The sequence below is a fragment of the Puccinia triticina genome, chromosome 15A (genome assembly GCF_026914185.1).
Source record: "Puccinia triticina chromosome 15A, complete sequence".
In the NCBI taxonomy this organism is placed as follows: domain Eukaryota; kingdom Fungi; phylum Basidiomycota; class Pucciniomycetes; order Pucciniales; family Pucciniaceae; genus Puccinia; species Puccinia triticina.
This window is the reverse complement of record NC_070572.1, coordinates 3,978,929-4,003,493: the sequence shown is the minus strand read 5'-3', so window position 1 is coordinate 4,003,493 and position 24,565 is coordinate 3,978,929. Positions and strand designations below refer to the sequence as shown.

The following is a 24,565-nucleotide window of genomic DNA, read 5'->3' as shown; positions in this document are numbered from 1 at the left end:
TCATTTACCCGTACACTTTTTGAACGCCTTGGAGTACCCAGGCAAGATTCGATTATGCTCTTCCGGCAATTCCTTCAAGCTGCAAAAGGAAGTGTTTTTAGCCCCCCCCCCAAGAAAAAAAAAATGGAATTACTGATGAAAATGACGCGCAACTCCTGACCTTTCATGCAACTCCCTGACAGCATCATCAAAGGAATTTGCATCTGCTGCTTTTTTTGCCTTGCCGAATGCACTCTTTGCTAGTGCCAACGCGGCCTTCCATTTGGGCAAGCCTTTGCCATCCTCCTGCTGCACACAGGAAAAAGGTTAGGTTCTACTTGATCATATTGCCTGTTTCCACGCCTAACTGAGTGCAGACCCTCACCTCGGCCTCACTACGCTTGGTAAAGGCTTCAAGAGCCTCCATGTATCCTTCAAAAAAAACGTGATAGGTGGCTTCGAAAATGTGTCTAAGATTCTTGAGCGAGACATTGACATCCGGCTTGGTAGTTGGTAGTGTATCACTTCTGCTGTAATTTGCATTTGCGTCATACGTCCAGAACTCCCATGCGTCGCGAGAACACATAATACCCCGGGTGACTCCAGGCTGTAATCCCTTAGATAAGTTGCTCAAATGAGCAGCTGTTGAAGTTGAGGCAGGTTAGCTCAGTCCCACTCTTTTATTCTGAATGCACATACATTCGAGCTCCACCATCAGTTGTGCTGAATCATCTCGCGTTATCACGTCTCTTTTTGCTTCAGTTACCATGACGATACATTGATCAAGAACGGTGTAAAGGAACTCCACCCGTCCTCCTAGCGACGACGCGGCTTCCGGCAAATTACCTTGGGCGTCATTGTTTATCTTTCCTCGGAATAGGAGTAAGATGGTTTTTATTACCTGTGTGGTTTGAAGACATGTAGTATTTCAGATGGTTGGATCGCACGCAATTTTTTTGGCCGAAAACAATGAGAAACTTACAGATGTAACCCACAAGACTACTTTTGCTTCATTGTCGCAGTCTTGTAGGGGTGCAACTGTCAACTCGACTTCGTCAATTTCTTCAAAGATTTTGTAGCACGCATCGTCCGAAATGTAGAGCCTTTGAGGGGCTTTGGTGGGGATTGAGAACCATGATGGGAGACCCAAAACTGATTGCAGGTCTCTCCATGTTGTTTTGCTGAACGACACTGGTACTTTATCTACAGCATTTTGAAAACAGAGAGATGCGGGGTCCCGGTGTCAGTGATATCTGCCACAATAGGGAATTTGAAAGGCGATTTTGTTGACAAACAACAAAGCAACGTACTTTTGAACTCGAAATAAGTATCAACGTTGATTTGTCGCTTGTGGAGTAGTCGGATTAGATACAAAGCAGATTCACTGGTCCAGTCCTTTTCCAGAACTTCGGCGAATTGGCGAAAAAGGTTAACGCTAGCTTGAGGGGCGGAACGTTTGATTGCAAATATCACTGCATGGGTTGCGACAAAGATTGATATACGCTTCTCAGTAAAGTTAATGTGCAAGCTTGAGTTTGAGAATAGGACGATAATGGCAGCGGCGTACCTTCCTGAGGGGAGCTGTCTTCAGAGAGGGGAGCTACTAGGTCTTGCCTCGTTTTTATGATTTGATGCAGGTTGTTTTTGATTGAGGACAAAGAAGTCCTTTTCGGCGTTGCGAGAGCTGGTTTGAGAAGGCCTGACGGGCGACGGAGAGCGGTGGAGAAGAGAAACGTTTTGGCAAAAAAGACCTGGAACATTACACCTGCGCCCGGCTAACGAAAGAAAGGACAATCAGTCTACCTTGTTAGAGCATCCGCATTGGTTGCGGATTAAGGGAGGATTAGCGTAACTAATCCTCCTCGGCAACCGCATCGGGTCCGATTTAATCGGACTAAACTCCTCCCGGGAGTACGATTTGGAGTAAGCGGGAGTAAAGTTACTCCTTGCTAATCCTGGGAGTAAGCGCTGCATGCAGACACTCCTCCCCACCCAAAAGTATGCACCAAACACAGCTTACATAAGCTGTAGGTGCATACCACATACTTACACAGCTTTTTATCCCGCACCAATGCGGCTGCCGGCCGGGACTAGCGCTAATCCGGGAGTAAGCAGATCTGTTACTCCTCGAGTTACACCCGCACCGATGCGGATGCTCTTAGGCTCAAGAAATTTACGAAAAACCCCCGATACCCCCGGGGTTTTGGGGGAGTCTTGGATTGCGTTGGTGGCTTTGGAATTCCATTTCGCCGCTGTCCCGGCCAGCAGGTCAGCTGCTTCGTTTGCACTCAGTCCGCCATGGCCCGAGCTTAACAAAGCCTCTCTGAGGAGGCGCGAAGCGTCTCCGAAGGAGAGGCTTACCTCTAAAGTCACACCATTGGCCCTACAGACTCGAGAATTTCTGGCAAAAAAACACATTTTTTATTTTCAAAATGTTTTTAAAAATGTAGTTTGTAGTTTAAAAAAAATCTGATCAGTAGACAGACTTGTAGCCTGCAATCTCAGCTCCCATTTCACAGTTTTTTACCTAGCTGACACACATAATTACTAGCCCACTCCACCTACTGTGAAGTGGTTCTGGAGAGGTGATCCAGCGGTTTTTGAGCTCAAAATTTGAAATTCCCTGAGCCCGCGCAGGCTCGAAGGGGGGGATTGGGTACAGAAATCCACCATGTAACAACATTTACAGGACATTTCTTACAAGGGGGGATGGATACGGGGGAGTTTGAAGTGGGGGAAAATAAGCTAAGAAGCTTGCCATTCCAATGGTGCAAAGGGCGCGGGATGAATCAAAAGGAAACAGGGAGATATTGGAGAAAATGGGGGAGCGTAGGGTCCTCCCTGCCATTTGTCTCGATCCTGTAGGGCGAGACATGCGACTTTAGAGGCAAGTCCCTCCTTCGGAGGTCGCTACGCTCCCCCAAGGAGGGTACGCTTGTGTCAAGTTTGGCCATGGCCGGGGTACCAGGAACTGTGCCCTCTCCCCCCTACGGCTCCCCCTCCAATCACAGACGGATGTGTATCTGGATGTGAAGGGTTGCAGATGCTAGATGTGGTAGGATGTGATGGGAAGTATGTAGAGACTGTAAAATGAAGATGTGTCTGGTGAGAGTCGAACTCACGACCTCAGCTATGCTGAGACACATACTAGAGTGCTGCCTTTACCAACTAGGCTACAGACGCTTGTGGCTGCCAGCTGGGTGGTTGGTTGGTAGTGCTCATGGGTCAATCCAACAGCCCTCTATACTGTGGTGATACATCATGGTAGCAGACTAACAGACAACTCAACAAAGTATTTACCTTATAAGATGCCATAGAAGACCTGGAATCCAATCTACATTTTCATATCTAAAATAGGGATTTTTGAAGTTCAAATATTAATGAAGCATGTTGCCATAATGTGAAATGCCAGTTGATTTCACGAGATACTCTTTAATGTGTGGGGTTCAAAATCAGACTTCCACTTGAGGTGTCAGAAGGGTATCATTCGCCAGGAGTGGAAGAATTTCTGTCCGCGTAAAGTATACCACGCCTTGGCGCGATGATGGAAAAACCTTCTTGTGGGATAAAACTCATGGGATGAAAGGAAAATAGATGATCCCAATTTCATGAGTTTCACTTTTTTTGTGGGAACACTTTTGTACGTGGTAACTATGTGCTTGCTTCAAATAATCTTCTCGCCGGTCTCAATGATATCCTGGTCTGCCTTGAAAGAAGAGGGGGGGTGTCGCTTGGGACCAGTTTGTGTGTAAATTAGCTGAGCAATCAAGTCACGGAAAAATGAAATGGATTGCGGAACAGGGTTTTGTCAAGAACATTTTTTTTTGTTCCATATTTCTGACAGAGCTGGTGACTAGAGCACGCTGCTTGGAAGGACAGAGAAATGCAAGCCCAGAACTTCAAGAAGAGGCGGACAAGGATTTAGTTTCATCTACACTCGTGCCATGACAGAGAGTACAGTGGGTCATCTAATGTTTTTGCAGGGCATAGCACATCCAATTGAATTGATTCGAGTATTTGTATTCAAATTTGATTCAAGTTGAATAATGCCTGGGAAAGTTTAAGCTTGAATATTCGAAAAAATTCAAATAATGGCTCAAAGGGGCGCGTAGAGGGCCAATGCAAGCTTCTCTGGGGCCCAAAGGCCCCAGATGAGTTTGCACAGGCCCAGCTCCTTTGGTGCAACACAAGAAAAAGCTGCCTCTGGCACTTTGAAAAGTGCGTCCACCACTACAAAAGGTGTGTCTGCCACTATGCAAAGTGCGTCTGCCACTATGAAAAGTGAGTCCGCCACTATCAAAAGTGTGTCCAGCACTCTGAATAGTGAGTCTGCCACTATCAAAATTGCGTCCGTCACTGTGAAAAGTGTGTCCGTCACTATGAAGAGTGCGTCCGGCACCATCAAAAGTGCGTCCGGCAGTCTGAATAAGTCCACCACTATCAAAAGTGCATCCGGCACTATGAAAAGTGTGTGATCTGGCACTCTGAATAGTGAGTCCGCCACTATGAAAAGTGCGTCCGCCACTATGAAAAGTGCATCCACCACTATGAAAAGTGCATCCACCACTATGAAAAGTGTGTCCGCCACTATGAAAAGTGCGTCTGGCACTCTGAATAGTGCGTCTGGCACTCTGAATAGTGCGTCCGCCATTATGAGATATGCCTCTGGCAATATTATAAGCGCCTTTGGCACCATTATATGTTTGACAGATGACCCCCTCAAAATTATATGGCCCAGATGTGGGCCAAAATAAGTCAAAAACACAAAAAATGTAATATTTTGGTCAGTTTTTCCGTCAAATATCTCTGAATACTCAAATATTTGACAAATCAGTATTCAAGGGGCCCAAAAAACGTGTCGAATACCACCGTGCTATGCCCTGTGTTTTTGGCATTGCATTTTTCATATCAGAAGCTCAGGCAACAGACCCAAAGTCATGGGATTGGCTTCAGGGGTGTAAAATAAGTTCCCAAGAATGATTATGACATAAAAAAAATGAAAATGAAAAATATGAAAAGTGTGAAAATTTTCCAATTTTGTGCAAATTTCTCAGAATCTTTATTATTGCTCAAACCAAGGAGAAAAAATTACAGAGCACAGTATGGCATTTGACAGGAATGATAAAAAATGAAAAAAAACTGAGACCATTTTCAATGATTTTTGTTGGATCAAATCAATCTGGTCAAATTGGTGTTGATTTGGCCTGCAGGTGCCAACTTCTATTTCAAATGGGTGGATACCTCATTCACCCAAAAAATCATTGAAAATGGTCTAAGTTTTTTTTTCAATTTTTATAATTCCTGTCACATGCCATACTGTGCTCTGTAAATTTCTCTCCTTGGTTTGAGCAATAATAAAGATTCTGAGAAATTTGCACAAAATTGGAAAATTTCCACACTTTTGATATTGTTCACTTTCATTTTTTTTCTGTCATAATCATTCTTGGGAACTTATTTTCCACCCCTGTAGCCAATTCCATGACTTCAGGTCTGTTGCCTGAGCTTCTGCAATGAAAAATGCAGTGCCAAAAACATTAGATGACCCACTGTACATGGCCCAATAAAATCACATCTTGCAGATTGGTTTGGCCGGGTCCCAAGAGCCAAATAAAACCACAGGGGAGACATGAATTCTACAATTTTTTCTTACCCGCGCATGCCTACAATCTGCTCTCTACTCGAGCGAAGGAAGAGAGAAGAGCTGCCATAGCCAGGCGCACAAAAGTCTTTCCGCCAACTAAAACAGACAAATGAAAAAACACACTCCATCCATGACTTATCAGATATGGTCCTGGAACATTGGGTGGAACAAGAACGTGACATTGAGCCGGTAGTACATAAAAATGTCCCAATCTCAATGCAGCCAGGTGTTGTCTCTGCAGCCGGTATCAGGTGGTGTTGTATCGGACGGTCAGTAGCATGCAAGCCAGCGCCATCGCTGCCCAGTCGGCCTTCTACGTTTGCATAATCGGGGCCAACTCGAGTCCTTTGTTAGGGCCTGTACCATACGAAATTTGTTTTTTTGGTGCAGGTAAAATAGTTTTTTTTTTTGCGCTTTTCCGTTTTTTTGAAAAACACATTTCTGAAAAAACAGAATGTGAAAAACGTGTACCACAAACATCCCACCATGGCTCCAGGATATCCACAATCAACCACCATTGCATCGACATCATCGGAGATCCAGCTGACCAATACCCAATAAAAAGACCATGTGATCAGATGCGAGACTATTCCCCTCGATGACAGGTCTGTTTGATCATCAAGAGCTCCCCTCAATGTCCTTTGGTTACTCCTCCAGACAACGGTGAAACAAATACAATACATGTATCTGTATCTGCCTGTATTTGTATCTGTTTTGCACCCAATACTATCTATTTGTATTGTATTCAAAGACCAATACTATACAAATGTATTCAAACTTTGGTATCTTGTTGCAAATACAGCCCAATACAAGATACTGTATTTTTATGTTTTTTGATAGTTTTCCTGTGTACAGTCCACAGTGGCCAAAAACAAGAAAATCAAGTTTTAATAATTTATTGATACAATACTATGGTATTGTATCTTCAGGCAGATACAATAAATTTGTATTTACAATTTTGTATTTTTCAACAGATACAATACACAAGTATCTGAAGATACTGTATTGTATAGTATCTGTTTCACCGTTGCTCCAGATGGCCGAAATGAACCGGTCATCCAGGGAAGTGATTACTCCTCTCGATGACCGCAGGAGTAATCACTTCCCTCGATGACCGGGTCGTTACGGTCATTTGGAGGAGTGCATATTCCCTCAATGACCGGAATGAACTGGTCATCAAGAGGAGTATCTACTCCTCAAGATGACCGGAGGATCCACTCCTCTCAATGACCGGTTTGTTGCGGTCATCTTGAGGAGTACATCTTCCACTCAATGACCAGTTTGTTCCGGTCATCAAGGGAGTATGCACTCCTCCCGATGACCGGAACGAACCAGTCATCGAGAGGAGGGTGTACTCCTCAAGATGACCGGAACGAACCGGTGGTCGAGAGGGTGTACTCATCAAGATGACCGGAACAAACCGGTCATCATATCTACCTCTAGATGACCGGTTCGTTCCGGCCATCGGGAGGAGTGCATACTCCCTTGATGACCGGAACGAACTGGTCATCGAGTGGAAGATGTACTCCTCAAGATGACCGCAACGAACCGGTCATCTTGAGGAGTAGATACTCCTCTTGATGACCAGTTCGTTCCGGTCATCGAGGGAATATGCACTCCTCCAAATGACCGTAACGACCCGGTCATCAAGGGAAGGGTTCGTTCCGGTCATCGGGAGGAGTGCATACTTCCTTGATGACCGGAACGAACCGGTCATCTTGATCAGTACATCTTCCTCTTGATGACCGGCTCGTTCCGGTCATCTTGGGAAGTACATACTCCTCTCAAGGACCGGAACAAGCCGGTCATCGAGAATTGGGCGAGTGACTTTTGATGGCAGGTACAGACCGGGCATCAAGGAGGGAGTGTACTCCTATTAATAGCCGTCGTTCTCGAGTACGGACGACTTTATTGGGCTTGAATTTCTTGGATTGAGGCATCGGAGCAGGCGTTGTTGGCAGGTTGGGTTCCGATGTGGGTGGTGGGATGGTGTCCATTAGGACAACAGGGTCAATGAGATTGTCGATGGACTTGGGCATGCTGCTTGGATGTTGGTGCAGTGCAGAGAAGTGGAAAAATAGCTTCCAAAAAACAGGGTCAGACCTGTTTTTGAAAAGCACCCATTTTCGAGGAAAACTATTTTCCGGATATGTCAAAAAACAGGCGCTGTGGTACGTGTTTTTTGGTCAAAACAGTTTTTTTGCAAATAAATTAATTTCCGGGGGAAAAACTGTTTTTTTCCCGGCTATGGTACAGGCCCTTATTCATTTTGGTTTCAGTTCTTCCTTTCGTTTGGTTCCGGATCAGTGATCGGAGTCGATCCGGTGCCCGGCTGAGGAAGCAGCTGGAAGCAGTCCTCGTATGAAATGATCGCCGCTTACATAATATGCATACACTCGATCCCGGGGAGCTGGGCGGGGATCCCGGCTTGGTCAACTTGTACATAAGCAACCCTCTTCGGCTGCTGCTGACCATCCCGCACCCAACCAACGACTCCCATCCATCCACTTCGACACCAACTACACCAAGACCGTCCTATTTATTCACGCTTATTCTTCCTCGATCACTCCAGTTGCATTCCCTGCCATCGGTAGTCAATCCGTTTCAGTCTACCTGTTTCAGAAATACTCTCTAGTACCTTATCCGCGTCTTGGGAAAATACCTCTTGCAGTATCGAACTACATACATTTTAAAACGAAGGAAACGAAGAAGATACGATCAATATAATACACTCACAAATATCATCAATAAAAAATGGAAGCCGAGCAACCAGAGCAATCCTTCTCCGAACAAGAACCTATCGACCTCGACTCCCCAGCTCGAGTTAGCCCGGAGCCTGAGGCTGAACAGTACAAGAGAAGAAGAATTCACTCACCCGATCCAATAGCACAAGCTGCTCTCATCGACTCGAACCTGGCACGAGTACTGTGGGATACCCGTGACAAGCTGGAAGCGCAGTTTCAAAAGCGTCGTCGTCGTTCCGATCAAAGTCTAACCGAAGCCAACACCTCATCGGCAACTCAGAAGCCGTCGAAAAGAGCCCGACAGACAAGTCCTCAACCTGAGGCTGGCACCAAACGCTCTCGAGATGCTGGCGATTCGCCTAGCTCCCACCTACCTCGTCCTGACCATAAACGGGTCAAGCAAGAAGAAATCCCTTCAGCCTCCACTCGCTCTCAGCCCACTGCTTCTTCATCCCGTCTCAAGGCCACTCCTGCCAAGGCTAAAACCGGAGTTGCTCCTTCAAATCCCTCCTCCTCTTCAAACCCTCCCCCGAACTTCATTTCCGAAGTTAAATCTGATTATGCGATTCAAGTCGCAAAGGCCGACAAGCTTCGCCGAGAGGGTAACACATATTATTTGAGCAAGAATTATGAAGTAAGTCCACACAGGGTTTCTTCCTCGTTGTATTTCTTTTAGCTCGTTCTCCCCGATCAGATATTCTAACATGTCGTCTGCACACCAAATCCATCTCCTTGATTCGCCAAAACAGCAAGCACTCATTGTCTACACCCAGGCAATCGGCTCATATCCACCCGCATCATTCCCAGGTTTAGCTCGTGCGGCGGGCTACGCATTCGCATTGGCTAACAGAGCATCAGCTTACATGGCCTTAGGTCAATACCAGCAGGCCTTGGAGGACCTTCAAGGATCGATTACGGAGACCGACCCTCCTTCGCTATTGAACCCAGACAACAGATTGAATTTTTTCAAACGAGTCTGTCGTCGCGCACGTTGCTATCTGGCCCTTTTAGACGGCCCTAACGCCTCCCGCGCCTTGAACATCATCGGAGGACCTCAGTCAAACACCCCAATTCTTCCCGATGATCAACCTTATGAAGAATTTGAAAAGCTTTCACGTCGTGCCAACTTCCTGGTCGAGCACGTGGAACAAATCAACGATGCTCGAAAGAATGAGCTCTGGCGGGGCGGTTTGCAAGTGATGAAGTCGTTGGAAAAGGAGATCGTGACCTGGGGATTCAAATTCAACCCCTCGCATCTTCCTGGGTCTTGGACCATTTGGAAAGCTGAAATACTCGCCCACCTGGGCAAACCTGTCGAGGCTCAACGCGTCCTGCTCCAGTATGTACCTCTCTCTATCAACCAAACTCGCGTTTGCCTCGCATTTTCTTCATATCAAGCAAGCTTCACACCTCAGTCATTGGGCTGACATTCCATCCTTGTTGCTTCGTTTCTCTCCTCTCAGCGTGCGCGCAACCGATCCATTCAGATGTGAATGTGCAATCGTTCATGCTTTGATTGCTCTAAGCAACGGCGACCTTGGCTTAGCTCAAAAGAGGTTATTCGGCATCTTGCAATTGGTTCCAGATTATGCTCCGGCTTCGTATGTTGTTCCCTTGCTTTCTATATTATCGCTTGCTATCCTTCCATATCGGATCATCAATCTGATTTTATAATGATTTTCAGTGATTTACTGGAGTTCTTCACACCTTTGTTGAGTTCGATTGGCGCAATCGAAAGTACCGCTGCTCGAGGATCACATCTTCAAGCTGTGGCTCTCTGCGAAAAATTTGTTGCCGACTATCACGAAGGTATCTTCACTACACTTCGTATAAAAGTCGAGACTATCAAATTGGAACAGATAGCTCAGGTTTGTTACATCTTTTTTGACAAAATCAGCCCTATGAATCTGCTATAATCTCTAACTCGATCTTATTTCCCTTGACCTGCTTACTTCTCTCAACTTGAACAGCAATCTATGAAGGATCCACGATTTGGGCCCCAGCTCTACCTTCGCCTCGACTCATTGATCGGATCCCTGCTCAGCAAGATGAACTACGGGTCCCCCACCTTATTGTTCAATAAAGAAGTATACGAGCCCTACCGGGTCTATCTTACCCGAGCTGTTTTTGCCCAGGCCCGTGCAACCTATCAATACAAGCAGCTTGCTTCGTTGCCGATCTACACGACTGTTGCTGAGTTGCTCCGCCTTTGGCCAACGATGGATCTACCTGCCCGGGACAGCATGTTGGAAGAAATCCGCTCGAGGACTAATTTCCATAACTCATCCCATTCGTACACGAATGGGTTTCACTCCCACTCGTCCCATTCGTACACGAATGGGTTTCACTCCTACTCCTCCCATTCGTACACGAATGGGTTTCACTCCCACTCCTCCCATAGCCGCTCGTCTCGTCCCTCTGGTCACTCCACCAAGTCTGATTCGGATCCCAAAGGTTACTACAAGGTAAACATTGTCCCAAACTTCCACAGTCTGGCCGGTTCTTTCTTTCTTTAATTAACCAGCTGACTTTGTCGATCGTCTTTCATCTGAATTATGGCTCTCACTCGCTGTTTTGCAGGTTCTTGGACTAACAAAAAGTGCTTCAGCGAAAGAAATCAAGACGGCTTTTCGGACGCTCAGTCTAACTCATCATCCTGATAAAGGCGGGCAAACCGCGTTGTTTCAAACCGTCAGTTTTCTTCCTTTTTCTGTCTGTCTCCATCCGATCATCTCTCCCAGGGATTTTTGTCGGTGCACAGATTGGGAGATCATACTGACTGAACACTCCTCCATTTTTTATCTACAGATCAACGAGGCTCATTCGGTTCTTTCTAACCCTGACTCAAAGTCGTTATACGATCTTACTGGTCGATAAACACCTAGAGAATCACGCCATCCTTTCTCACTTTTACTCATGTACTTTTTCATATCTTGGCAGTATTATTACCTCTTGCATACCCAATATCCGTGGTTATCTTAGTAAATAGTAATCGGTTCGCTTTGGGTTTTTTGCGCTTGCTTGTTGTCCTTGGGGTTCAAGTTCTTTTTTTTTTTTTGCAGGTCTGCTCTTCAGTCCAGACAAGATGTACCTTATCTTTATCCGCAACAATGGGCCTTCGGTGCTCTCAAGGGCCAGATCCCTCCTATCTTCTTTCGACTTGTTCTCTGCGCACTTGTGTTTCGTGTGTTGTTTGTATGTGTGGTTGACCACACTTCTGGTCCAATCCTGGCCCACCCTTGTTAACCCTCTCCCCCTCCGAATCCATTCTGTTACTTTAATCATTTATCTCTCCATTTAACTATTATCTTGCTGTCCGCTACATGTTGACGATCTTGGCGTGTGTTTTTATTTAGACACTATTCAAAAGAAATAAAAAACCTTCTTGCTGTCTTTGTCTTGGTATACTCTAAGTGTATTTTAACTGACATTTTGAAGAAAAATAAAAACAGAAAAAAAGTGAGAAAACCAACTGAAGAAGAGATGCATTTATTTAGCTTCTCTCTGGGGCTTTCTGGGAAGACTCGCTTCGGTTTTTAAGCATTGTCCGAGCTGGGCTTTTGCTGGCTGTAACCCGTCCGGACCCGGGGCATAACCGATGTTCAGGATGGGCCTAACAGGACACCTGGGTCACCGGGTGGCTCAAGGTTCGATTTCCAGATTGGGGCACGCAATCAAGTTGAGAGATGAAAGCAAAAAGAAATTAACCAAAAGAGAAAAAAACGAAATTGGTTCGCAGTGATTGTCATCAATATCCTCTGTTTTAGAGATCACAAAAGTTCATGTGGAAAGTATCGATGGAGTACGTGCTCGTTGAGATATTGCTCAGCCCTAGCACACGGCCAGTAGTATACTTCGTCAGCCTCGACAGGTTTCCCCAAACGAGCCAGTGATTCTGCCTTCGAACAGGCCCACAACCCGGGAAGACAAGCGAGGTTGAATTGGAATCCCCATCCAACGATTTCCTGTTCTAGTAGCTGAATGATATCTAAGGCTTCCTGCCGGAGTTCATTCGAGCGAGCACAGTTAATCCTTTTTTCGAGTCCAGTCAAGAACTTGTTGCGCGTGTATTCACTGCGCTGCGGACCATTAGGTGGAGGGGACTGGACGCCTGAATCGGCGAGGCGCTGAAGGATTTCGAACGTAGAGGTGGCATGCGGGCCATCCAGAGCCAGATAGCAACGCACAAGACGCAAGACATATTTGATCAAGGTCGCTCGGGTGTCTTGCAGGTGATTGACACGAAGGCGCTTCGATTGCTTTAAGTTGGTCTGGCCAAATGCTGATGCCCCATGAGATTGCATAACCCTGGCGACGCTCCGTTCCGATGTGTATGTATAGCAGTTGATTGCCTTGTCGCAACAACAGATTGCACGCTGTGAATTGTCAACAGTTCACAGCAGATGATTTTGGTATGATGTACAAATCCGTTTTTTTTTGTCTGGCCCAGCACTTCGGCAACATCTAAAATGTTTGACTGACTTGATATTGCGCCCGGTGATAGTGCGCGTTACCATCTTGGCGAGTCTGTAATTGCCCTCTGTTGCCTTTATCGCCCACTGGGGATTCCTTAGTTACCAAGGCGCGAGGAAGTTAGAGTGGATAACCTCCCTAGGCTCCTATCCTGAGCAGCTTGGGTGAACAAATGTTTGGAAAGGGGTATCCCCATCTTGGGCTTGATGCCTTCTAATAGCCGTTGCCCGTTGAAGGGAATGAGGGCAAGCTGGGACACAGAACTGCTACTCCAGTTATGATATCATTGATTCACGATATGGACATTTGACAAAACGCTTGTCACGCAGATCTACACGCGTTCTGATTGTATCTATAACCGGGGACTAACCCTGTCTACCTGAATTTGGAAACTGAAGTGAAGCTTACATAAATACTGATCTGAAACGTGCCCTTACCTGCACCCACCAACATGTTGGGCATCTCTTCGGCGCGTAGGTCGACCATGCAATTCCTGTCCGCCGGGTTGAACAGTTCGTATTGATCAGCTGAGGAGCTTATCGGTGGTTCGGCAATCAGGCAATGATGATTCCTTCTCGACGAGAGGGACTGCAGCCGATGAAATTCAGTATTGAATGTTACCCGGCAAGAGGATTCTTAATTTCCTCCCCGGTCAGTCGTTGCAGAGTGTATCGCTGCCCAGGTGGCCGCGTTTCCCACTTGAAGGCCAGTCCATGAAACCATGACATGACGCCCTGGAACAATTGCGGCACATTGAGCAACTTTGGGTGGTGCTCAATAAAGATCCTAGATGTGATTATGATAAAATAGCTGATGCACTTGCCGGCGTTTGTGTTTGTCTGACCTAGCGAGGCATACTTTACACAAAACTGTTTGAAGAGAATTGATGACAACTCCGCCTTGTCCATCACGCCGGGATTCACTATTGTCAGCTACACCAGGCTTGACCCACAAGACGATAAATGACACAACATTGCGGGCATATTGAACTGGAAACGCAATTATGGCATGCAACGCCGGACAGCAGAAGCGTGCTGGCCAGCTCACTGCATAAACTGTCCGCTCGGAAAACTTTGTTGGACCAGTTGTCAGACAGACTGTGTCCGATGAGTTGGCAGCCCGGGCCCAGGGAATTGCAGAACGCGTCGGACAAAGTCTATCCAAGCAGTTAATTTCTGCCATGGCTACATCATACTTGACACTGATATGATTTGTTATTATCAGTCCACGCCGAAGCATTTACTTTACCTGTCGTGATAGAACAGGCAATACTAACGGCCCAATAATCAAGACTGAATTATGTCCAGACGACGGACCAACAAATAAAAAGCGCATAGGCAAGTGAATTGGGAATTTTATCTTAAGTATAGCAATGTCCTGCGCGCATCCAAGATGGTTAATGTTACATATTAGATTATGGGCTTGTGTATTGAAAAGGCGAAAGGAAGAGAGTCTGTGTGGGTTTGTTGCGTTTGGTTTATCGACCAGTTTGATCGTACTTTAATTTCGATTCCGGATCAGAAAGAACCGAATGAGCCAGGCTGATCTGTATCCAACAAGTGCAATCAATGGTTGGTATCATATCGCTTCATTACATTTTTTTTGTTTCATTTTTATTTACTTTTCGGAGGAATGAGGTGAGACAAAGCAAAGACTCACGGCTTGGAATAAGTTGGTGCGGCCTCCTTTATCAGGATGATGAATTAGACTTAATTTCCGGAAAGCGCTCTTGATTTCGGACATTGAAGCACTTCTTTGAAGTCCCAGAGTCTGAGGACACCAACATCCAGGCCACAAGATCCCAAATAAAATCCAAATTATGAACCCAAAAAAGCCAGAGAGAAAAAACATGAATAGTATCAGAATTAATGGCATCAGAATGGTCAAGAAACAAGAAACAAGATAAACTATGCAATACTGCTTACCCGGTAGTAGCCTTTTGGGTCCGACAAATCTGCAGTTGGTTGGTTAAAGTTGTTGGCTGTTCCAGATGAAGGGGTCTGGGAAGAATGAGGGTGGGAGTTGTTGAAGGGCGAACTGGAGGATTGAGAAAGATTGATGTCGGGGCATAAGTGAAGAAGAGTTCCACATTCCAGGAGTGTTTGTTTGCCAGGGATGTCCAAGTCCGGCCACAAGCGGATCAGATCAGAGATGGTTATGAAGGTGGATCTCCAATCGTCATGAAGGCATTTCTTCATCGAGTAGGCCTGAGCGAGTAAGGATCTAACCAGATAGACCCGGTGGGGCTCGTACACTACTGACTTGGAGTCGGTAAAGTTCAAGCGCTTGTGCAAGAGCCTGTTGTGTTTTATGATTTGATGGCACAACTGAAACCGTCCTGAGTCCGAGGGATCCCTCAAGCACAGCTTTAGGGGGCGAAAGAATAGAAAAAAGTAGGAATGGAACGGGATCAGGTGATTGCGATTCTGTCTTCACGCATAGACAAACGGATGAATAACTTGAAATAAAATAACGAACCATTGTTAGTATTTCACACCTCATGACTTCGACCCTTATACGGATGGTAGTCAGAATAGGCTCGTTGAGCCTCGTGAGTAATTCCCTGGCCTGTTCTAGGGCTGAATGGCAGCCTGACTGAGAACAAGTGCTTTTGAGTTTGCTCAGTGCAGACTCTAATGGTTTTAAAAAGCTTGACAAACGACTGACGGAAGAAGAAAAAACAAATCATTTGGTCAGTAAGTCATGACTCAGTACATAATTAGACATAGTGAGGTACGGTGAAATGCAAAGAAGGAAAATACCATGCTGATGGAGTATCTGAAGGAACACGAGTCCAAACTTCCGAAAGCATATCTTGGGCTCCACGCAGGTCAGCTCGCGCCACAGCAACCCAAGCTTTAGTCAACTTAAACTCGATTTCCATAGAGGGACACGCAATCAAGCTGAGAGATGAAATCAAGAAGAAGTCAACCAAAAGAGAGAGAAAAAAAAGCGAAATTGGTTCGCAGTGATGGTCATCAGTCTCCTCTGTTTTAGAGATCATGAAAATCGGCGTGGGGTACTTGCTTGTTAAGATATTGCTCAGCCCCAGCACACTGGGCCAGTACTTCGTCAGCCTCGACAGGTTTCCCCAGACGAGCTAGTGATTCTGCCTTCCAGCAGGTCCACAAACCGGGAAGACAAGCGAGGTTGAATTGGAATCCCCATCCAACGATTTCCTGTTCTAGTAGCTGAATGATATCTAAGGCTTCCTGCCAGAGTTCATTCGAGCGAGCACTGTTGATTCTTTTTTCGAGTCCGGTCAAGAACTTGGTGCGCGTGTATTCACTGCGCTGCGGACCATTAGGTGGAGGGGAGTGGACGCCTGAATCGTCGAGGCGCTGGATGATTTCGAGTTTAGAGGTGGCATGCGGGCCATCTAGTAGAGCCAGATAGCAGCGCACAAGACGCAAGACATACTTGATCAAGGTCGCTCGGGTGTCTTGAGTGATGGTGACGAACCCGTCAGGGTCGATTGCTCCGATTGCTTCCTCCAGATCGTTTGCCGCAGAATGGAATTGGCCTATCGACATGTATGCCGATGCCCTGTTGGCCAATGAGCTTGAATAACCCGGGTGACGATGAAGCCGTTCCGATGGATAGCACTTGATGGCCATGTTATAACAATGGATTGCACGCTGTGAATTGTCAACAAAAAAAAAGCAGACGGGATTGGTATGTATGACTCATGAGGCACACATCCAGTCCGTTTATCTGATCCATCGGCAACATCTGAAATATTTATAAGGAGAAAGACTGACTCGATACTCCCCCCGGTGAAAGTGCGCATTACCATCATGGCGATGTCTGTTGCCTAACGCGCCCAGTTGGCATTCCGGCATTCGTTTGTTATCGAGAGATGAAGAAGTTGTTAATAAACCGCTTAGGTTCCTATCATGAGCAGCTTGAGTGAGCAAACGTTTGGAATGAGGTATTCCCATCTTGGGCTGATTTGACAAAAGAAGATGGTTTCAACTAGCTGTAGACGAGGATGGGGGCAAGCTTGGGTACTGCCAGCATGATGTCTTTGATTCACCTATCCACCATTTATGTACCTACGCACGTCTACCAGAAAGATCGATATTTCTATACACCAAACAGCACCAAGCTGATTATATCTTTCCTTGTCTACCAGAATTTGCAAACTGGACTAACCAGAAGCTGGAGTGATTTCTAGTCCACATGTCGATCTGAACTCTACCCCAACAGGCTGATGAGGCATCTCTTTGGTGGGTAGGTAAGGTATGTACACTTTGGGCCGATGGACCGACGAGGGCTCCTCTTCGCCGGGTAGGTGCAATCCCCCTCGGTGCAGACTGCAGCCGATCAAATCCAGGACTCTTCCTACCCAGCCAGAGTCCCTCCGAGGAGGAACCTGTGAGTTCGCCGGGCCAGTTGGTGCAGAGCGTGCCTCCTCCTACGGCTGCTTTGTCCAGCAGTTGGCAAAGCGTGTACCGATTCGCCAATCCGTCCGCATTGTAAAAACAAAGAAAGTAGAGCAGTTGTTGATTGTTCTTTTTGGACATGAAGACCAACCTAGCTTACTCGGTTGATTCCGACCCGGAATCTAAATCATTGATGGTCCAACTGGTTGATAAAAACCAGAGGAAAGCTTTCAGAGCCAGACTCCTTCCAATATGGTTGGGATTGACGTATTTGGGAGTTGTTTCTCCGGTTTTCGACCGGGTTGTGAGAGTTGTTCGCCCGATGAGAATCAACAGTTTCTCCGTGGTGCCTCCGGAGTCCACGTTCCGATGTGATAGTGCCCATCATACCCTCAGTGGACCTTCTTCGTAGTTGTGGCAGTAGTACGTTTCAAAACCGAAGCTGAGAGTGGGACCCCATTGAGCCAAACTTCGTACTTAGAAAAACATCATGCATTTCGTTCGTTGATTCCTGGTACCAAAGTTTCACAGCTTGGTGATTCGAGACAGATAAATTAAGGGTTTAGCAACTTGATCGCTTCTGGCACCCCACTTTGACTCTTGTTGTATTTCCTGGAAACATAGAGCCTATTTTGCAGGGGCTATCAGATACCTGCTGCTCCAATCTGTATATTTGTCTGCCAAAAAGTTATTTATGGCAGTATGCCACAACATGACAAGTTCCTATGTTTGAGCTTTGAGAACCCCAAGGTTGACATCTTCTAGTCTAAGCATGTCATTTATTGTTGGGTGGATCAGGCGAAGGCATAAGTGAGCCGGGCATGGATAGTCAACACGAGGGATTCATGTGGTGTCTTGCGACTCTCAGCCAATCAATTCTCTTTCAGGAGCTATTGATTGATATATTTATTCAACGTGCTACAAAAACTCCGGCGAGATATCTCCTCTAGGACGTGATCGCGGGCATGTCCCGCACAGGAGGTAGAATCCAATTTTCATTGCAGATCCATCGGGAATAAAGAGAAGAGTCAGTTTGTTTTTTTCTGCCTTCTTTAGGTCGCCGTTGTTATTTTTGTCTTTTGCAGATGATTCCACTTGACAAGGTCGTCGAACGCGACCAATTTCCCGCCGAAGATATCCAACGAGCTGTTTGTTTTGTGAATGGAAAATGAAAAGGGATTCAGGAAGGCAAAGAGAATGGGGAGTGAGAGAGAGAGAGGACAGACCTGCCGAAGGTCAGGTCGACCCTTCCGTTCGAGAGCGAGTCCACCAGTGCAAGGTCGGAGGCGGCCTTGGCGCCGCCGGCATAGGTGACCGGGATGTTTGCCCACTCACCAAGACCTATATACAATCACAAATTCAATCAGAAAGGGTTAGCAAGTCGTTTCAGCCGGTTTTGACCGAGTCTATGTGGAGATAGAGTGAGGGGCGAACGTTGGATGAGTTCGGTGTCGATGCCTTGACACAAGCCTTCGTAATCTGCCGCATGGACTAGGAACTCCGAACACGACTCGCTCAGCTCGTCTAGTGTCTCTATTTTTTTTACCAATCCCAAACACAATCGTTATTATCAACCGGAAGGAAAAGAGAAAGGAGGGTGGCAATACCTTGATTGACTTGGGTGTCCGTGAGAGTCGTCCATTGGTTCATGGCCACCATCCAAGACGGGCCTACGCGTTTGCAGCTGGTGCGCAAATAAAGAGGCACGCGGATCAGCCATGTAAAATGCAGAGAGAGTGTTTTTTTTTTTTTTTTTGAGTTTGGATGTCTTGGTACCTCAAGTCGATGACCAGTTGGTTTTTGCCGATCCGTTCGGTCAGCTTCCGGAGCCTATCGGCGTCCAGTTTCTGGTCTGGGAATAGGTAAGAAGTGACGATGACCTGTGTGGACGAATCGGGGGTTGCTTGGTCAGGACAGGCGCCGGGGTGGGGATGGGTTTGAGTTTGGGAGATAAACCTTTGATGCGCCGGCGTCGATCCACTGCTGTGCGTTTTCCAGGTTGATCCCTCCGCCGACCTGGATCTGGCCCGGCCATGATTCTAGTGCTCGCCGGGCAACCTCGTCGTTTGCTGGGCCTAGTTTGATCAGATGGGTGCCCGTGAGCTGGTGTTTTCTGTACAGGTCGGTGTAATATTCGATCGGCTGTCTACCGAAAAACAAGCTGATGAGTATGTGTGCGTCTTTCTTCTTGGAGGATGAGCGAACGAACGATGATTCGAAGTTGGTCTTGAGCTTGTCCGGTTCGCGCAGGTCCAATGAGCCCCCGACGATCTGCTTGACCTGGGGAAGAATCGGATGAGCTATGGTGGGGAGGAAAGAGGTGGTGGTGCTCAACTTGGCCGGCGTGGAGATCGAGGCAGGCTCGGAAGAGGGTCATCCTGTGCGGGGGCTTGTTGGGTCGAAGTAGTCAAAGCGGGGTGAAAAAAAAAAAAAAAAAAAGAAAAAGAAAAAGAAAGAAAAAAGCCAGGAGATGGCCAGGTCGCACGCACACCTCATCCGCTCCCAGCCAGCAGCCTCAGCCCAACCACCCCCACCAGCCCAGGAAACCACCAACACCAACACCGAGGAACTCCAGCAGACCATCGACGACCTACTCTCCCAGGTCAGCATCCCCCAGATACGCTCCGCGGCAGTCGCCACGAAGCAGGATGGCCGGAAACAGAGGGGCACCATCAGGAAACTCGGCCAGCTCGTACCCAACCAGGCCATCCAGCCGTCCCCGACGACCGTCTCCGGACACCGACTAGCCCGCCCACGGAACCCACTGCCAACTGGCACCGACCAGGGCCTCGTGCTCACCATCTCGCGCAAGACGCCCTTCAGCGTCTACCTCAAACGTGCACTCGCTCATCTCCGCAAGCCTGCCGCCGGCCCACTCCTCCTTCGCGCAATGGGCTGCGCCCTCTCCATGGCCTTCTCCCTCGCAATGGCCGTCGAGTCCAACCTCAATCTCGCCAGCCCCGCCGTCCTGCACAGAGCCCTCTCCACCGGCACAGTCGTTGTAGGCGACGAGCTCACGCCCAAATCCTCAAATGTAAGTCTCTTCTCTCTCTCTCTCTCTCCTGAATTGGCTCGATTGACAAGTTCCCATTCCCTCTCACAGATCGCAGACCCCGAACTCATCTACCAAACTCGAAACCAGGCCTCGATCGAAATCAGCCTGTCCATCAAACGCTAACCTGTCGACGATCCCCAACTGCGGATACATACAAATGCTACGTCGATGTCTAATACCTAGAGCGTTGGCACACATGCAGCTTCTAGTCCTCTTTTCCTGAGTTTCATCCTGCACACCTAAACGCTTGAGAAGGCAGAAAAATGTGTAGACAAAAATCCCGCGCATGATCATGTGTTCAGTGCCCCATTATAATCCTCACACCGATCCTTCAAGGCTGCGAACGGAATCCATCTCACATTACCTAGGCTGCAGTCAAGTTCCTATGCCCGTTAGATGTCATTCAACATTTCATTGACTATTGATGTTCCGGTACATGCTAACTCGATTTTGTTTTTCTTGCGAATGTTGAACCTACATATAAATCCTGCTCCTTTGTTCCTGGTTTCATAGGGGTACTGAGGGATCTACCGAGACAACAATCCTCCGAGTGTCACTTGGATTGAAAACAGCTCAACAAAAAAAAAAGTGAAAAAATGGTTAACACAGAGCTGAAGAACGCGGTGTACCCGAACTTAAGTCGATTTGACCCAGACTCTCCTGCCGATCCTGGACTAGACACACTCCTGTTGCTCTGCGCCTAGTCGCCGAGTTCAACTCGGGAGGTTTCTACGGGGAGGCATGCCCCCTCGAAGTCGAAGTATGACTCGATTAAGTTTGGCAGGTACAATACGATCCATCCCTAGACTCGCCGGTGTCTTCCGAACAGAGGTGTCTGTCGGCACGTTTCTCGACTGGATGTCTAGAGCCAACGACAGGTTTCAGCTCGCCTCATCGCCTGTATCACTTCATGTCCCAACCACCTACATACCACAACGGCACAGCCAGGAATAGACTGGTCAATGGCTTGGCCAGGTCAAGTGCGAGAGACATCATCCCCCATGTACGAAACAGAGAGGGGGGGGGGGGTGCAAATTTTGTACTTCAAAATTATGATGGGAATCACTACGCCACCTGGGGAAACTTGTATAGCGGAGCTTCGTCCAGACTCCAGACGGTCCAGGGCCCCAGCTGAGCCGGGCCAGCGTTTCAAATTCTTGATCGACATACAACTGAGCAAGGTGGCCGGCTGAAGTTCCTCATGACTGTCGAGTTAAGAGCCAGCCTCTCATCATGTGTTTGCCCCCAACAGTGGTCATTAACTACCGGAGAACAGGCTACACTCCAGTCTTAGATATCTGCCTCCAAAAATAACACATAGGATTGACCCACACTTTGACCATCATAATCCATCAATAGCTCTTGATTAGTGATGCGACTGGGCATCGGCCATCTGCTGATATGGTTTTCACTGACAATTATCAAATGCAATGGATACGACGAGTGGCTATATGATTTTGATGCAATCATCCATTGGGAGCCCCCAACAGCGGAAGAGATCGATCAGTTAATGTCATCTTTGCCTCCCATGACTGCCAGTTCTCCAAATTACCCCGAATCACATTGCAGCTTCACCAGAGAAGAAGCTTATCCACAAACGCATTTGGATATTCCATTTCTCATTTCTGCTGAATCGCATGGAGGATTCTCAAGCCCGCCTGTCTTTAGCAGCCCGTTAATTACCACGGGCGGAGGGAATCCGCAAAGCAGCGGTTCAGTCAATCAGTGGTTAACCGCATCATGCGATCCAGGTATGGTTCCCTCGGGAAGCCAGCTACCGTCTGTCCCACAATCCCCACTTCTGCCGGCGGAAGGATCCTTGGACTTGAACCAGAGCGTTTACGGTCCAAATAGAAAGCGGAAATTTCACGATCCGTTATTAAATGCCTTGGACGAGGCGCGTCTGAAGCCCCTGCCGCGTTCTTGGAGGCCTCACCGTCTAGCCAGATCAACACGAAAGGTTTTGACGGCTTCTCAAGCGTCAGCTGGAACTCCTTTCACAGACTCTCACGGAACTACAAGCCTTCAAGCCAGTACCTCAAGCATCGGTGCTTCCACTACTTCAAGTATCATCAAGCCGCCAAAGAAACGTATTATTTGGGCCCCGGAAATCCTGGATCATCCCGACGATTCAAATCGTCAACTGATCACGTGGTTTGCATTCTCGGGCACCAAGAAATGTGTCGCCGAATTTCCGTCAATCATTCTGACTACCCAGGAATCCTTCGGCAGTCAATGTGTTGACATGGCTAGGAATGCATCTCAGGCATTGAGAAGATTGGTTTTTGATGAGAATGCTTTCACTAGTCATACACCCAACAAACGGAGATTTCGCTCGAATATTATTGAGCTGATTGGCAAAATTCCAACTCGATTGGATCCTGTTAAAGGAACTAAACTGTTGGTCATGACTCCAGATCAAATTGTCAGACATCATACTCATGTGAATTGGCATGAGCCAGATGATGAGGATTTTGGAGAAGGGGACAATGAGATATTGAAAAATGAAGAAGTTAGTTTTAATGACAATGATAATAAAGCAGGAAGAAAAAGGATGGAAATTGCTCATAAGATACTTTTGGAACACAGACATGCTTGGTATTCACATTGGAAGAAAAAACTTAACTGGGCAATGAATCCTGGAATATTACACCCAATTGACCAGATTGAACTGGTGAAAACTGAGCAACTTCGAGACACAATAATCAATTTCCTTGTTTTTGTCGAGATGATTGACTCCATTGTTCCTGACAAAAGAAAAGAGAAGGAAGGATTTTCCGGGATGGATGGATTAGAAGAAGCTTTCCTGGTCTTAGAGAACCTGTTCAATCCAGAAAAACAAGACAGCAATAGATCACGAGAGTATCTCTTGAACAAGTTGGTCCTGAAATCCAAAGCACAGAGCAAGACTCCAGCAATGTGGAAATTGGTTGGGGCTTGGTTGCAAACTTTCAGACAAGATTTTGTGGCTAAGATCTTAGGAGATAGGTTGAGCATGGATACTGTCAAGTCTTTCTTCAACACTATATTCTACTGCTCCATTGAAAATCTCAGCACTCAAATTGTGCGCAATGAATAGTTTAATCAGAGCTGTACAAGTTAAATTAAGATAGCTGGTCACTTGAATAGTTCTGTTGTGCTTTTATCCTTCCTTACATCCCTCCCACTTTTTTGTCTGATTTATCAGTTTTTCTGGGGCAACAGACCTTTCACTTTGAGAGTGAATCTCCTTTGATGTCCAGATTGTTTTGATTAACCGTCAAGTTTTTGAGACTTTGGATACTTGAATACCCATAGAGTTGGCAATCTATCAAGGCGAGGCTAACACATGCCCGCTAAGCTCTGTCAAGGAGAAAGCTTCTTCCGAGCCAATTTCCTGTGGAATCCATTGTCTTGGGCTTGGAGATGTGACATCATCCCCTGGAAGTGCACCGAGTGGTATAAGTAAGGCTGGCAATAAAGTTGGAACTGATCAACGCTTGAGCACTCCACAACTGGGGTAAGTGAAAAGGCCATCGAGGCGGCGCGACCGATGATGGTCCGGCGAGGACACCGGAGAGCCCCTATCAAGCCGATGTAAATTCCGCGAATTTTGTGTTTTGGATACAAAGTTTCCCCCCAAAAATCTTGTTTTACGTTTGTTGTACCTGAGTAGGATTAGTCACTGACGCAGTCACTGCGCAGTCGCTGCGCAAGGGACATTGCATTTCAGGTCACATGCTTCGCGTGTCGTGCTGGACTTTGGATAACTTCCGTAACTCGGCATTAATGGAAACATCTGTTGCGCTACCCGCTATCGTAACTCGTATTCCGTTATCCTTTTTTCTTTTTTAAAAAAAGTCGGATATCGTACCAGGCCGCCGACTATCGGTAACTGGTGGAGAACGTAACATAATTCGTTATGTGACGGACAGCGTTACCCAAACAGGTAATGTCTGCCCACCGCGGCTCGTGATATTTGTCTGGCGGGCTGGAGCCTTGTTTTTCGGCACAAACACAACCCGGTTGCACCCTGAAGGTCCAACACAAGAGACTGAAACATGTTGCAAATATCGCAGAACAAATCTATGTAGTGAAAGTGGAGGCGTACATAAGGAAAGTATGGAACAAACAATAAGATATATGTCAAGCCTAAGGTATTAATTCATATACCAAGGAAATCATAGTGAGTACTTGAGGACATGACTCCAGATGTAAACAGGAAATTGACAAAAAACAGCTGGTACTAATGGATGACACAAGTGAGGATTTTCTATGTTTTTGGGGTGCATTGGAATGAAGAGGAAGC

The 24,565-nt window shown here is 46.8% G+C and overlaps 6 protein-coding genes across 6 annotated transcripts; 2 read left to right on the top strand and 4 right to left on the bottom strand.

Annotated features, from left to right (window-relative positions):
- On the bottom strand, positions 1-1,739 carry PtA15_15A403 (uncharacterized protein; the record flags this gene model as incomplete). Its single annotated transcript, XM_053163606.1, has 7 exons — positions 1-79; positions 161-288; positions 365-621; positions 679-880; positions 962-1,182; positions 1,290-1,451; positions 1,547-1,739. The coding sequence occupies 7 exons, from the start codon at positions 1,737-1,739 to the stop codon at positions 1-3; spliced, it is 1,242 nt and encodes a 413-aa protein (XP_053027564.1).
- A 6,635-nt stretch (positions 1,740-8,374) lies between these two features.
- On the top strand, positions 8,375-11,241 carry PtA15_15A402 (uncharacterized protein; the record flags this gene model as incomplete). Its single annotated transcript, XM_053163605.1, has 7 exons — positions 8,375-8,998; positions 9,114-9,703; positions 9,828-9,965; positions 10,049-10,232; positions 10,335-10,829; positions 10,945-11,055; positions 11,173-11,241. 7 exons carry the CDS (start codon positions 8,375-8,377, stop codon positions 11,239-11,241), a joined length of 2,211 nt encoding a protein of 736 aa, XP_053027563.1.
- Positions 11,242-12,134: 893 nt separating this feature from the next.
- Positions 12,135-12,668, bottom strand: PtA15_15A401 (uncharacterized protein; the record flags this gene model as incomplete). The annotated part of the gene is made up of 1 exon (XM_053163604.1): positions 12,135-12,668. One exon carries the CDS (start codon positions 12,666-12,668, stop codon positions 12,135-12,137), a length of 534 nt encoding a protein of 177 aa, XP_053027562.1.
- A 1,646-nt stretch (positions 12,669-14,314) lies between these two features.
- Positions 14,315-16,679, bottom strand: PtA15_15A400 (uncharacterized protein; the record flags this gene model as incomplete). The annotated part of the gene is made up of 7 exons (XM_053163603.1): positions 14,315-14,383; positions 14,497-14,607; positions 14,763-15,203; positions 15,316-15,499; positions 15,600-15,740; positions 15,895-16,475; positions 16,599-16,679. The coding sequence occupies 7 exons, from the start codon at positions 16,677-16,679 to the stop codon at positions 14,315-14,317; spliced, it is 1,608 nt and encodes a 535-aa protein (XP_053027561.1).
- Positions 16,680-18,274: 1,595 nt separating this feature from the next.
- Positions 18,275-19,599, bottom strand: PtA15_15A399 (uncharacterized protein; the record flags this gene model as incomplete). The annotated part of the gene is made up of 8 exons (XM_053163600.1): positions 18,275-18,368; positions 18,449-18,563; positions 18,657-18,755; positions 18,830-18,906; positions 18,999-19,102; positions 19,179-19,368; positions 19,432-19,502; positions 19,558-19,599. The coding sequence occupies 8 exons, from the start codon at positions 19,597-19,599 to the stop codon at positions 18,275-18,277; spliced, it is 792 nt and encodes a 263-aa protein (XP_053027560.1).
- A 2,050-nt stretch (positions 19,600-21,649) lies between these two features.
- PtA15_15A398 (uncharacterized protein) lies at positions 21,650-23,356 on the top strand (the record flags this gene model as incomplete). The annotated part of the gene is made up of 2 exons (XM_053163599.1): positions 21,650-22,789; positions 22,943-23,356. The coding sequence occupies 2 exons, from the start codon at positions 21,650-21,652 to the stop codon at positions 23,354-23,356; spliced, it is 1,554 nt and encodes a 517-aa protein (XP_053027559.1).
- Positions 23,357-24,565: the final 1,209 nt, after the last annotated feature.